General features: G+C 33.4%; 1 protein-coding gene across 1 annotated transcript; it reads right to left on the reverse strand.

Moving 5' to 3' along the window:
- Positions 1–2,060: 2,060 nt before the first annotated feature.
- On the reverse strand, positions 2,061–7,650 carry LOC132183868 (protein DETOXIFICATION 27). The gene is made up of 8 exons (XM_059597327.2): positions 7,202–7,650; positions 6,575–7,116; positions 6,375–6,461; positions 6,225–6,281; positions 4,463–4,701; positions 3,803–3,921; positions 2,838–2,927; positions 2,061–2,550 (listed from the first exon to the last, which is right to left on the reverse strand). The coding sequence occupies exons 1-8, from the start codon at positions 7,502–7,504 to the stop codon at positions 2,476–2,478; spliced, it is 1,512 nt and encodes a 503-aa protein (XP_059453310.1). The 5' UTR covers positions 7,505–7,650; the 3' UTR covers positions 2,061–2,475.
- Between the last annotated feature and the right edge of the window lie 7,114 nt (positions 7,651–14,764).

Genomic DNA, 14,764 nt, shown 5'->3' on the forward strand with positions numbered 1-14,764 from the left:
GGGCTGTGTTTGGCAAAAGGCGGGACCAGACTCAAAACTCCAAAAAATTCTTTTCAAAATCAATCTCAATATTTTTACATTTTACATCACATCAATCAATTTTTATTACTATTTAAATAAAAAAATCACTACAAAACAAATTTTTTTCACTTTTTTATTCAAAAAATTCTTATTTTTTTTTCTCTCATATCAATCAAATTTGCTACAGTACCGTCGTTCCACTCCCTTTTTCCATTCCATTGCCTCCTTCCGACCTATCAGATTACAAATTTCTCTTCTACTTCCAAGAAAGCGAGCGAATTGATAGGAAATGTGTTGCCATTTCCTTAGTGTTATTTGGATCAGATCTATTGATATTCTTAATTCAATTTTTAATTTAAGTAGTTCATTTTTTATTTTAGAGTTATTGTTCTGGCACGTGTTTTACTACTAATAAAATAATAAAATAAATATTTTATTAGTAGTGGATACATTACAGAACAATGACCATTAAATAAAAAATGAACGACCTAGATCTGAAATTTCTCTAATAATTTCAATAGATCCAAATCAGTGTTAAGTGGGTTTATTTCATATATATATATATATATATATATATATGTGTGTGTGTGTGTGTGTGTTAGCCTTATTTCCTTAACAAATTTTTAGCTGGCCAACTTGTGAAGAGATTTAAAGTTAAATTTTAGCAGGATGCAGTTACCCTTTGAGCTTTTTTTATTTTTATTTTGTAAGTATGGTGATCTACCGATTAGTATGTAGTCAAGTATAGTGAGTACTACTTCTAACCTCTCGTCTGCCCGATAAGACTAGAATATGACACTTTTCACCGTATCACATTATTGGTTTGGAGTGTAATCGATGGGGTTGGTGGCTGTAATCTGTATGGTGTATTTAATGGGTTTTGGTGAGCCTAAATTTAATGCAAAATAAATTTTACAAGAAGCATTATGGCGTGGGTATAATGGTATTTGGGTGCATTTTCCTTCAAAGGTTCTAGATTGTATTTGAGTAAGAGTAATTGTTTTTAGTTCAAAACAATAGTTTACTTCAGGTTAATTTCTAGTCAATTAATTTGGGGGTATTACATTCAAAGCTTAGCTCGAGTTCGATTCAAGTTTGAACACCCATATGATTCAACCAAGGTGACCAAAAATTCAATATTCGACTAGGATATCTTGATTCAAATACAGTCCTAATTCTAGTTGGAAGTAGGCTCGAACTCCATTCATATAGATAATTTGTGATTGGTTTATTTAAGCCAGTAAAAGAGTCGAGCCACTGATGTCAAAATTAAAATGGGTGAAGTTGACTTCGATAAGCTTTTGGATATTTGTTTGCTAATATCGTCAACCTCTAAAGCTATAGATGGGAATTCACATAAATTAGTTATCCAAATTGCTAATGTTAAAGATCCACATGAGACCCAACGGCCTAAATAAATTTTAGGTTGTTCGATTTTTACCTAAACAAGTAAATCGTATATGAACTCTCTCACAATAGTTGTCCAAATTGTTAACAATTTTGATAGCTAATTGCTCGAAATCCCAATCCCAAAGCTACTTGCTATGTACCACATGAGTTATATAATTCAACCAATGAGATCGAGTCCACACCAAATTTCCCGATTAAGATCTAACATGACCCGTATTTAGCTCCCATCAAGGTTTCGCTTTTAAAATGACCAACCAATACCCTAATGTCAATTCACCAATCGACTAGCATGAAACAATGGTCTTCAATCTAAACTTTTTTTTTTTTAATTTTTTTTAATTAATTAATTAATTTTTTCTTTTATTTGAGTTGCACAGCATGTAAAATATATGAGCATACTCGTTGAATATGGATGCAACACCATTTTACAAGACTTGGAGGAATTAATTGCTCAGAAAATTTAATCATCCAAAACTGGAACAGCTAGGCAAGAATACAAGGAGAGATTGGATAGAGACAGAAGGGAAAACAATAGAAAGTAAAGAAAAATAAAGATAAGTATTGCGTTAATTTAGAGTCCCACTTAAATAACGTCAAACTAGAGTCTCACTACCAAAAGAGAAGAGAAGTCACACCTTAGAGAAAACATTTGTTATTTTTTTCTTTTCAATATCATAATCTCTCTTCATAGGAGTACAAAGAACATTTAAATAAAAACTCTAGATAAAATCTAACATTGATTTGACCGACTTTGAGCTAAGGCCGTTGAATTATAAAATATCACTAACTCTAAATTACATAACTTTGGGCCAAGCCCATTACTGAATTACAAAATAACTTGAAAAAAAGGAAAATATACTTTAGCCTCCCAAAAAAAAAAGTATTTTTCCCCCTTAAAATATAAAATCATAATCCTAATAACCTATTTAACTAATAAGACCTAAATAAAAGTAAAAGACGTATGCTTTATTTTTCAGCCTGCATCAGGCCCAGGTGGGCCAGGTTGATGTACCAAAAAGTAGAAAAATTCATCAAACCTGCGGTTTAATCTTGGACCTCCGAGTGATCATCCGGATTAGGACTTGACCATCTGTTTACACGAACTCCGGCTTTTTCTGCCTGCAAATCCAAGAACAAAGAAATGGGTTCATTCATGCAAGCAAGCTTGTAGGTCTAAGAGTGTGTTTAGATTAAAAAAGTATTATTTTAAATCAAATCTCTTAAAATGTATATAGGTTGGGAATCCCTTTTTAAAAAAAATTTACCATCAAACGCTTAACGCGTATTTTTAATACTTACATTTTTTTTTAAATAATACGTTTTAAAATTGTTATATTATTGAATCGCAAACTCAAATGGACCTAAAATAATAATGTTGCACAAGTGAAAGTATGTGAAAGTAATACCTCCTTTTCCCAATCGCTTCTGATTGTTATGATAGCCAAAATCATCGTTTGGATGGCAGTCCCACCAAAAATCATTCCACCCCAGATACCCTGCCACATCAACAACTCATTTAACACATGTCAAGACGATGGAGTCCTAGTTGTACCAATGTGATATCCTTGGGTGAGCTTCTTAAGTAATTTTAGAAGTCTCTCGTGTTTTCCTCAAAAAATGAAATGACTTTTAGAATCATTATTTGATTAAAATTGAATAATGATCAATTATAAGTTCAATGACGATTTTAAGAGATAGGAATAGAAGGGGAACTTCGAGCATTACTCGAGTCTCCTACGTGCAAAACATGTCTTGAAGAAAACATGCATTTTAGGGTGACCGTCAAACATTTTTCTAAAAATCATTAACAAATAATTTGAAACACAAAACATGAGTAATGTTACAAGTCCATCTTGTGTCATTTTTGTGTCCATCAAAGGATGATGTGGCTTAAATCATCATAGGACTTGTGATTAATCACTATTAAATTTTGATCAAATAGTGATTTTAAAAGTCGTCTCACTTTTTTATAAATACAAGAGAAACTTCTAACATTACTCACAAGCACTGTAAACTCGAGTAATGCAAAAAGTTACTTTTGTGTCAAAAGCCACCTCATTCATAGAATGACAGTAGAGTTACTTCTAAAATTACTCATCTAAACCCTGCTAAAAATATATTCCTCATATGCATTTGTATCGCATCGAGAGACCTTTTCATAGTTACACTAAAAAACACTTTCTATCAAAGATACAACTCGATCGATCTACATTTTTCTCAAAAATAATTCGAGTTGAAAATTGTTATATATATATAACATGGCCATGGGCTTAGATCACGGTTAAACAGCCACAATAGGTGCATTAGTATTATGCATATATAAATTCATCAAAAAAAAAAAAAGCTAGGGGACGAGAAAAGTTGCACATACCTTTACTCCTAAGTCGAAGACTAATCCCAATACAATTCCAAGAGGGAGCCCAACTACGTAGTAGCATCCCAGATTTATATATGCAACCCATGCCTGCCAACCCGACCCGACCGCAACTCCTGTTACGTGAACAAAAGAGAAAAGATTCAATGCTATGGCATATATTAAATATGTTCATGCCCCTCATCAGAGGATGGATAAGGATTCCCTCCTCCATTTAAAGTTGGTGCATATAGGACTCATGAAATTTCTACCTAAAAATGATGCCCACACCTCCAATTTGTGATTTGACGGGATTAAGCTATCAGGCTATCTAAACACTTGACAACCCGAAGACCACTCACCTAGAACCGATCCGCCCACTCACCTTGCGTAACAATAGTCCCCCATGCCCCACTGGCCTCCCTAATGGCTTGGAGAGAGAATATGAACTTTATATGCTTGAATATAAGGCCTAAGGTACACAATCCCAACATTCTACACACTATCACTGACTGTCTATTTGACTTGAGCGTCAGAATCCCTTTCATCCTCTAAGGCCAACAGACTTCTAATGTCTCCTTCCCTTTTTCCAAATGCAACTCTTCTGCGGAAGGCGACACAAAGTCATTGTGGTGATTCGTACACCAACAGTGCATTTAACGGCATACTAGAGAGTACCTGAAAGAACGGGTTGAACACTGTTGAGGAGAATGGTGACGGCTAAGAGCAATGATAGATTATCAACTGCTTCGAGGACATCAGCGCTGGTGGTGAAAATATATGCGATCTTGTCATGGAGAAGCATGATGAGCACGCAGAAGAAAAGTCCGATAATACTTGACTGCGTGACAGACACAATTGTTGCAAATCTTGCTGCCTTTCCATTCCCTGCTCCAAGCTCATTCGCTACCCTTACTCTGTATGTTCCATAACATCTTCATGTCACTTCACACATTGATAACACACCAAATTATATGCTCTTAAGGTGCGTTACTAAGTTGTTTTGCACGAAACCAAACCAAACAATAACTTTTCTATTATTTAGTTTTTTTTAAGCTTATATAATTTCTTTTCTTTTTCTCATCTCACGAGAATAATGAAATAATTAAAAAATATATATTTAACTAAACCAGAGAAATATGTAAATAATTTAATGTTTTGTTCATGTTAAAAGTACTTTTCCAAATTAGAAAGAAAAAAAAAAAAAAGTATTTTTCTCTTGAAGTTTAACTTTTGTTAACACAATTTTTAGAATAATTACTTTGCTAAAGACAAAAAAAGGCTAATAATAACTAAATATAGCTATTATCAATAGTTTATTTTGTGAAATTTTAGAGAAAGCTAGAAGCATATAGTTCATTGTGAAGAGCATCTCTCTAGCAACAATAGGGTAATGTTTGACAAACAACACCAAATGCCACCATACTATTATTCATCTCAGTTTTTTCAAAAAAATCAACATCGAAGCGTTCTCACTTTTTATATTATATCATTTACTTTTTATTACTATTTAAATTAAAAAAAATCACTACAAAACAAAATTTTTCACTTTTCAATACGTTTTTTTACTTTTCTATACCGATCATTATTTTTTATTTTATTGTTTTAATGTCAAGGCCTAGGTAAAATAAGTAGTGCAAAAAGTGCAATTATCTACTTTAAGTACTGCTTTTTTTATACCTTCTTCAACAAATTCTCTATTATTTTCTTTGGGCCTATTTTCATTTTTTAAATTTTTTTTAATATTAAAAAAAGAATTAATATTTCTCTTTTACTTCACCCATTTTCTTGACTTGCTCTAAGAAATTATTTCTCACTCTTTTCTTATTATATTCTATTTTCATTAAGAGAGAAATAATAAACTATTCATCAAGTGTATTAAAGTGAAAAGAAAAGGTTGAAGTTCACTGTAGCACTTCATCTTCTTACCTACTCTTTAATTAATTTGCTGGAGGAAAAAAAAATAATCATATTAGTTAATATAGCTAATATAAAACTTTTATTTAATCTTCTGAAGATGCTATGCTCTGAATGGGCAACCTAAAATGTCAGTGTTATTACATATATAAAAAAAAAAAAATGTCGTCTTCGTTCTCCTACCCTCTAAATTATTACATTTAATTTTCTACTTGCTCTGAAGCAGGTAAATAGGTGAAGCAGAAGTACAGCGGTGATCACGTGATACGACAAATGCTGTCCAAAGCATTTTTTGAATAATTAATGCAAGGCATAGAGATCGTATTTATGTCTATCACTGGTTGTTGGTGAGGGTCAACTCTTGGGTTTTACAACTCCTGTGTAGGCGAGATTTATATAATTTATGTGTTTGCCAGGAACCAATGTGTACGAAGTGTGGCAATATCAGATATGTTCATAAACTGTTTGATAAAATGTTTGAACAGCACAAAAAAAAAAAACACAAAAAAAAACAAAAATGTACCCGGTACCAGCAAAGAAGGCCAAGGGAATCATCAGCTCCCACCCGTTAATGCTCATGCTGCAAAAGTGAATACAAAGAAGCAAAGATGGCCCATGAATATTCTATCGATTGTCTATGAATAAACAGTGAATTAAGTAGTAAGTCACATACCAGACCGACAAGGCATCGACAGCAAGAGTGGCATTCTGCAAGTACCCTGTCATTAATATCAGTATTCTGTAATACCAATTCTCCAAGCTGCAAATCGGCAGCATTAGCAACACCCACGTTGAAGGAAAGAATCAGCAAAATGATGAAAAGAAAGGAAGTCAAAGAAACGCTTGGAACAGAGTATGAACAGAGGGAGATACCAGAGCATAACACCAGATGCAGCAGAGAGCTTGAGAAACTCCCAAAGCCCTTGAAAGGCTTCCATAGAGAAACCACTCCATGTCAGGGGACACCCACCGTAAGCAGCATACCCATACAAACCAAAAACCAAAACCCACCACGAGATATCCAGAGAAATAGCCGCACCCACAACCCCAAAGTCAAACACATAGACGAAGAGCCAACTGGTTAACACATTGACCAGTAGACCCGCTAGAGAAACCCACGCAATCACTGAGTTCTTGAGCTGGGACTGCAAGAATCTCTGCAATGGGAACTGAAACGCAAAGCTGAAGTGCAAGGGTATTAGCCAGCAAGCCACGACCCCTGACAGCTCCGCCACGTCGTCGGGTTGTCCAAGGAGTTTCAGAATCTGAGCAGCGAAAACGTAAACAGGTAATAGCAAGAAACAACAGCAGAAGAGCACAATCCATGATCTTTGCAGGTATATTCCCAACATGCGGTACCTCTTCGCCCCAAATGCCTGCCCGCACAACGTCTCCAGCGCGCTTCCCATCCCCAACTGATCGCCATAAACCCAAAAGTGACCGTCAGACAACGTCAAAATTCACACACACAGAAAAACAGAGAGATTTCGTTTCAATTACCAGGAGGCCAAAATTGAAGCCGACTATGACAGTGTTGGCAAATGAAATGGCAGCGAGTTCAACGTCGCCAAGGTGGCCAGCGAATGCTTGGGTGATAATGTTCATGCTGTACGAAACGACACGGCTGAAGATGGCGGGACCCACGATGCGCCATAGCTTCCTGGTTTCAATCCAGACCCTTGATGCAAGGCTTCTATGATCTTGATCTTCAGCTCCGGGTTTTAATCCGAAGTCTGGGGTCGTCGATTCCGGTAACAGCGACTGGTGAAGTTCCTCATCATCTCTGCGGATGACGGCCCCCATAAGAGAATTCCTAATGGCCTGAGAGAATGAGAATGAGAAACGAGTAGTTTAGGAGAAGGGCACGTAACAAAAACAGGGTGGACTCGGAGAGAAGAGTAGGTTTTTCTGAGAGGGACAAAGCTGATGTGTAATAAACTTGGAATATTTAAATTGTTGCACATCCAAACAGTACCTAATCCTTTTTCTTTTTCTATTTGTGTAATCCTGTCTTAAAATCATTTCTAGTGACTCCTATAATTGTAGGAAATATATTTAAATTTATCAACCAAATCCAAATATAAATGGCAAATATTAATAACCGACCCTACTAGATCCACAACTATACCTCAAGAGATCCGAAATCATATCTCAAAGGGCATCATCTTCGCCTTCTTTCGAGGCTTCCCTTCCAAATCTACCACAATTCTTTCTCTTCTGTTAAAAACTCCAAACAAGGTCACCCCTAACCTCCATCCCTATTAGTGTAAAGTGTAAACTATTATCAGTTTTAATAATGTTTTGACAGGAATGGATTAGGCTATGGCTTAATCTGATTTGAATGGATGCCTACAGATTTTACTGTCTATATATTTTCTTCGGTGGCAATCCAGATAGAATAACCACTTTAATCCTTATTAATTCGATATGGAGATACTGTATACAGCTATAAAAGTTACAACTATCATCATTAATGTTCACATGCTTAACCTACCGAAAAACACCCAAGAGGCAAAATGTGAATCATTTATCAACCTTTTAACTATTGCTTGTCATTTAATAAGAAGAATATGGTAAGAACTACTCCATTAAAGAATTGACGTATACAGGTAACAGAGTGTACGTGCGGAGGTAAGGAAGCCAACACAGCAATGACAGGGATCCTTTTCTTCTTTTTTATTTTTATTTTTATTTTTATGTAATCATAAAAGAAACTACAAACAACAACAACAATAACAAAAGACTAGACAACCAACAATAAGCTCCGAAATAATTATAGTAGTGTGAGAAAATAGAAATTAAAAGGTAACGGATCAAATAAATGATGTGCCCTTATAAATTATTGGCACAAACATTAAGAAAATTGACCACCAATTAAGGTGATTTGATGAGGTATACTGGGAGACAGCACAACCAATAGGCACGAACCTCGAAAGGTATGTGAGCTAGGCAGCGGCGTGGAGCAGGGAGGCTAAAGAAGACGGTGGTGAGGTGTATTGGTGGGCGGAACTAAGGGAAGATGACAGATTGAACTTTGAAAAAACCGATTCTAAAAAACAAGGTAGATCTGCGAGGAGGAGGTGATATAGCAGGTTGGGAGGAAGCAAAAAGGCGGAGGTTGAGGGACTAAGGCTATAATTTTGGTAGGATCAAAGATAGATTGCCAATGGTGATGAATAATGCCTCATAAGAGGCAAGAATGTCTAAAAGATAACTCTAGACAGTCAAACAGAAAAAAGTAGCTTCATGAAAGAGGAGAGAAGAAGATCCCAAACAGAGGAGGCAAGCAGTTAACTTTGAAGATAAGTTTTTGCGAAAGAGAAAATTAGAAAAGTTTTCACAATAATGATATTTTTTATTTTATTATGATTATAATTTAAAGTTGTTACATCTATCTCAATATACATATAATTTCGCATTATTTAAATTATTAATATTTTTTTGAAAATTATTTAAATTATTTTTAAAAACATATCAATGTTAACTTTATATACACAATTAAATGCACTCATTTGAAATTCTAACTATAAAATTAATATTATTAAATCCTACTATGGACAGCCATGAAGACCACACAAAGGCCGGCTAGGTGACTGATGGGATTGTTAAGAATTAATCCGTTTGGATTAATTTAATTAGGTCATGCCAGTTTAGCTACTTCGTGCTTGTGAGGGCCGGGGGAGAGATTGCACCAAAACAGAGGCAAAGCTTTAGAGAGGGAGAGAGACATGGCTTTAGAGGAGTGAGAGTTTGACCTATTGATAGCTTAGCTACACCAATATATTGACATATTGTAAGAATGTTAGATGGATGGGATGGGCCGAAAAGTACTTTACCAAAATAGTAAATTTCATGAGATGATGACAGGTCATTTGGAAACAAACTTTCAATAAAAAAATTTAGGATGTGTATCAGTTATTCATTTCACGATATCAATGACGTACAAGAAAAACGTTAGGCTTACAAACAAAAATTTTACAACATGGTGTGGCACAATATAATTAAGTTTTTTAAAAATTGAACTTATCCCCACTTCTAATCATGTTGTGTCATGTCATATTGTAAAAGTTTTTTTTCTTTTGGTAAACTTAGCGTTCCTTGGTCACTAATTTGAGATCAAATTCCATTTGTACTTCAATGATTAGAGTTTAGAAATATTTCCTCCTCAGGAGGAGAAGAAATCTCGTCGATAGAATGAGACATGCTTATCTAGAAAACGAAACAAAAAGTTCACAAAAGCAAACGGAAAGCCTACTTTGGGTGTAGGTTGAAAGTGGAAACTGAGAATGGTTGGTAATGGGGAACAAACGAATTAACTCGTGTGCTTTGCCATTTTATATTACAAAACTACTTGTCAACGGTCCACTGGCGGCTTAGACGAATCAATGGAAAAGAACACCTCAAAATAGTAATTAAAACAAAAGAAGAAAATGATAGAAATTGATAGATCAATAGATGGTTCTCGTCTTTGCTACTACAACTTGTGAATGTTAGTTGAAGGTGTGCTCTGATTGGGTACAATTTTCCTGAGTTTCTTTTTGTGTGCCAGAAAATCCCGAGAGGAAATATAACCAAAAAAATTGCTAAAAATTCTTATCCGAAAAAAGAAATAAATCAATCTCAAGTATAATAGTGAGATATTATTAAATTTAAATTTTATTTTATTGTATTTAATAATTTATATATATAATATTACATTATTTAAAATTTTAAAAATCATAAATGATGTACTAATAATATAGTTATCATGTAGTAACATATATTTTATTAAATATGTAATATATATATATATATATATATATGTTTGGTGTGTACCGAACTTTCAAACAAGAATATATTTAAGAGTGGATGGCGGCTGGGGAGTGGCGTGGTACGTGGCAAACGTTTACTAGGGATAAACCAAACACGAGTCGTGCATACGTGGGTCTTAGCTTAGCTGCCGTTCCGGTAAAAATGCTGCTGTTAGTTAGGATTAGCCCGTAAAGGTTCACACTTTGTTCTTATTCTCGTACTGTCTGGCAGATGTCTGCTGCTGGGCTCTTATGAGAAGTAAACAAACAATTCGACAGCTGTGCAAATGATAAAGTCCAAACAATTTTACTTTCTACTTTAAAATTTTACATTGCAGATTAAATTTTGAAGATATTTTTCTCAAATTATCCCTTGATTTTGTTAAGGTTTTTAATTATAAGACTTAAATACCTTCTTAAGCATCTCCAACAACATTAGGTATTTTATCTAGTAAAAAAGTACAATTCTTTACTTTAACTATTGTTTTTTCACTATACACTCTAACATATTTTTTTATTTTATTCTTTACTTGCTTTAAAATATTATTATTATTTTTTTTTATTATATTATTGCCAACACTTAATTAAAGGGAAAAACAAACACATATATAGAAATCATTCATAAAAACAAAAATAAACATATATGATGAACATTCATCTCACATGCAGGTATTAATTTTTAAAATTAATAGGGTTAAATACTAAATACCCCTGGGGTTTAGTTGCATTATTTTTTCCTCCCTAAGATTTGATTTTTATCACAGGAGCTTCTTGTAGATTTGATAATAGACGAAATTAGTCCTCTGTCAGTTGATCGTTAGTTGACTTAACGGAAATCCACGTGGACCAATCAAATGTTGACACGTGACACCTACTTAAATTTTTTTTTTAAATTAAAAAAAATGTATTTAAAAAAAAAAAAAAATTGGGGGTGGCTTGGCCATTTGGGCCGCCAAGGGGGTGGCCGAGCCACCCCCATCCGGCCAGACTGGCCACCCCCAAATTTTTTTTTTTTTTTTTTTTAATAAAAAGAATTTAAGTAAGTGCTACGTGTCAACATTTGATTGATCAACGTTGACTTCCATTAAAACAACTAACGATCAACTGACAGAAGGACTAATTTAGTCTATTATCAAAACCACATGGACCTTTTGTGATAAAAATCAAACCCTAGGGGGGAAAAAATAAAGCAACAAAACCCTAGGAGGGTATTTAGTATTTAACTCAAATTAATAACATAAATAAATTCTTTCATCCAACTGCAATTGATTTGTGTTCCATTCGTGTGTTTCCATGAAATAAATTTTTTCGGCATTCAATTTTTTCGGCATTCAATTTTTTCATCCAACTGTGTAAAGAAATTTTGTGAGCGAGAGAGATACATAGCAGATATGAAGAGGTGTTCAGAAGATATAAAAGATGTTGGGTGAAAAGAGGTGAAATAAAGAAATAATAAATAATATTTTATTCATTTAGTGTGCTATAGTGAATAGCTCCAAATTGCTATTCACCGTAACAATGTAGATATTATAGCTAATGGCAAGCTACTCTGTTGGAGATAAAAAAAATAAAAAAATAAAAAAATAATAATAAAAAAGAAGCTAAATATAGCTAATATTAATCTTTTAGCTAAGTTGCTGGAGATGCTTACTTAAATTTGCACATTTTTATGATTGTTATAATCAGAAAAGAAAGAGCAAAAAGGATGGAAGGATTTTATTTCAAGAAGAGGCATGATAACCATCAAAGCTGGTGGTTTAATGGCCTAAGGAAATTCTTAAGTGGTTAGGTAAGTAATAAGATGTCGATTCGAATATCTGCAATGGTTCAATGACCCAAAAGAAATCTCTAAATGGTTAGGTAAATTCTAGGGTGTGGGTTCGAATTTCTGCAAAGAAAAATTCCCATGCCTAATTATTATTAACCACCTTGGTTCCCATTGTTTAGAAATTGACAAGATAGCTAACCTGATAATTCTTCTTTAAAGCCAACTGGACCCGCTCCAGATATTGGGACAATATATTCAGTGATATTGCGTTGGATTGTGTTGTATGTTTATATATATAAAACTGAAAATTTCTCCCAAAAGCAAGGTCATTTTGGCTATACATTCTTCTTGGACAAACTCTAGATCCGTACAAAAAAAAAATATATTTTTTCATACGGATCAAGTAAGGTTACAGCTTTGAATGTGACCTTAAGGAATTATTTGTCCAAAGAGATTCAAATTCTTATCAGGCAATGTAAAGCACTCATTCCACATAGATTGGATAAGGCTATGATTTCATTGACCGATGTGGCCATAAGAAATTATTTAGAGCACTCCTTGCAGCTTTATCAAAACCATTTTTTGGTCATTTTAGTGAGACAATTTAATCAAAATGGCTTAAATGTCTACTTTTCAGCCACACTATTTTAATAAAAAAAGTAGTGAGGTGAACAGTACTCACCAAATTTAAAAATTACTATTCACCCACCTATTGATTAAACAAATATAATTTCTCTTTCCCTTTTCGCTTTTTGTTTCTCTTTCTTTTTAAACAAATATAAAAGTTAAAGGAAGAATAAACAAATTTTTGAAAAATAATATTTAAATAAAATAATAAAAGTGAATTGTTAAAGTAGTGAGGCTGTGGGTGCTCTAAAAATGTGAGTTGTTAAAATAATTAAGTGTATTTTTAGTTATTTTAGTGAGTAAAATTTGGTGAGACTGCTAGAAATGCTCTTATACTCAAAGAAATTTGATCATTAAACCTGATATGTGGTCCCAAAAGCATGAAATAAAGTTGATTAACCATTGGGGAAACATCATCTTGGGAGGGGGCCAAGGATTGACCGTTGGGAAAATGATTGGTTTAAAATTTATTTCAATTTAAAGACTAAGGCCTCGTTTGGTTCGCGGATTGTCTAGTCCATTAGAAAAGAATTAGCTACCACTAAAAATAGAAGACTGTGAAATAGATTAACTATTCATATTCATTTGTTTGGTTGTAACGCTGGAATAAATTAGCTAATTCTATTCCTTCGTTTGGTACAGTGCAATACGTTGGTGAATGAAATCGTATTGTGATAAAGTTTCCTTAAATACCCTAATAATACAAATATAATTTATATTATTAAGGACTTTTATTTGAAACATTTAACAACAATACTATAATTTTTTTTTTTTAACCACCAGGTGTTAAAGCTAATCACAAGCTTTTCATAAGCTAGATCCAATCTGCAAATTCTGATGGCTACATCTTGTGAAACTTGAATCTGATCAAACAATGGTTACACGAATCTAACAGACCATCTTAAACACCACCTCATATGATCATCTACAAAGAACCCAGTTTTAACATAACACATTTTACTAAAAAGATATTACCTAACACACCATATAGACAACAAAACCATCAAATATGGGACCAAACTTTACTAAAAATAAAATCTAACAATACCCATTAAGTTTTTCTCAAACAAAAAAAAATATAGTTGGAGAAAATAGAATCAAACTCAATCTTGAATTCTAATGTCAATCAAACTCAATCAAGAAAAAAAAAACGGAAGAGAATTTTTTTTTTTTAAAAAAAAAAACAAAGAGACTGAGAAACAAAATCAAAAAGAAACAGCAGAGAATCAAAAGAAAAAAAAAAAAAAAAAAAAAAAAAAACAAAGAGACTGAGAAACAGAATCAAAGAGAAATAGTACATAGAATCAAAAGAAATAATAATAATAATAATAATAAAAAAAAAACTGAGAAACAGTACAGAGAAAGAGAGACGGAGAAACAGAATCAAGAAAAATAAACAGTACAAAAAAAAAAAAAAAAAGAGAGAGAGAGAGAGAGATGGAGAAACAGAATCAAAGAGAAACGGTACAGAGAATAAAAAGAAATCAAAAAATAGAATTAAAAAAAAAAAGAGAAACGGTACAGAGAAGAAAAAAAAATCCAAGAAATACCTTGTGCAGAGTGGAGAGGTCGTTGCAGTTTGAGAATGGAGGGGTTTTTTTGGCAATTTTTCATGTTAATTTTAATCCCATAGTAAATGATTAGTTAAGCCACTCCTTTTTGAGTGGCTTAGCTAACACTGTGTGTATGAAATTAGAAGTCCTATGGGAATAGACTATTCTCAAGAATAGAGTGTTACCAAACAAAAGACTAGCTATACCTAGTGTTAGCTAGTCCAATCCAAGGGTCTAATTCGCAAACCAAACGGGGCCTAAGGATAAAACGAATTCAAAGAAACAAGTATGTTATAAACTTATATATATATAAAAGTGATGCACA

This window comes from Corylus avellana, chromosome 7 (assembly GCF_965113065.1).
Source record: "Corylus avellana chromosome 7, dhCorAvel1.hap1.2, whole genome shotgun sequence".
NCBI classification, from domain to species: Eukaryota; Viridiplantae; Streptophyta; class Magnoliopsida; order Fagales; family Betulaceae; genus Corylus; species Corylus avellana.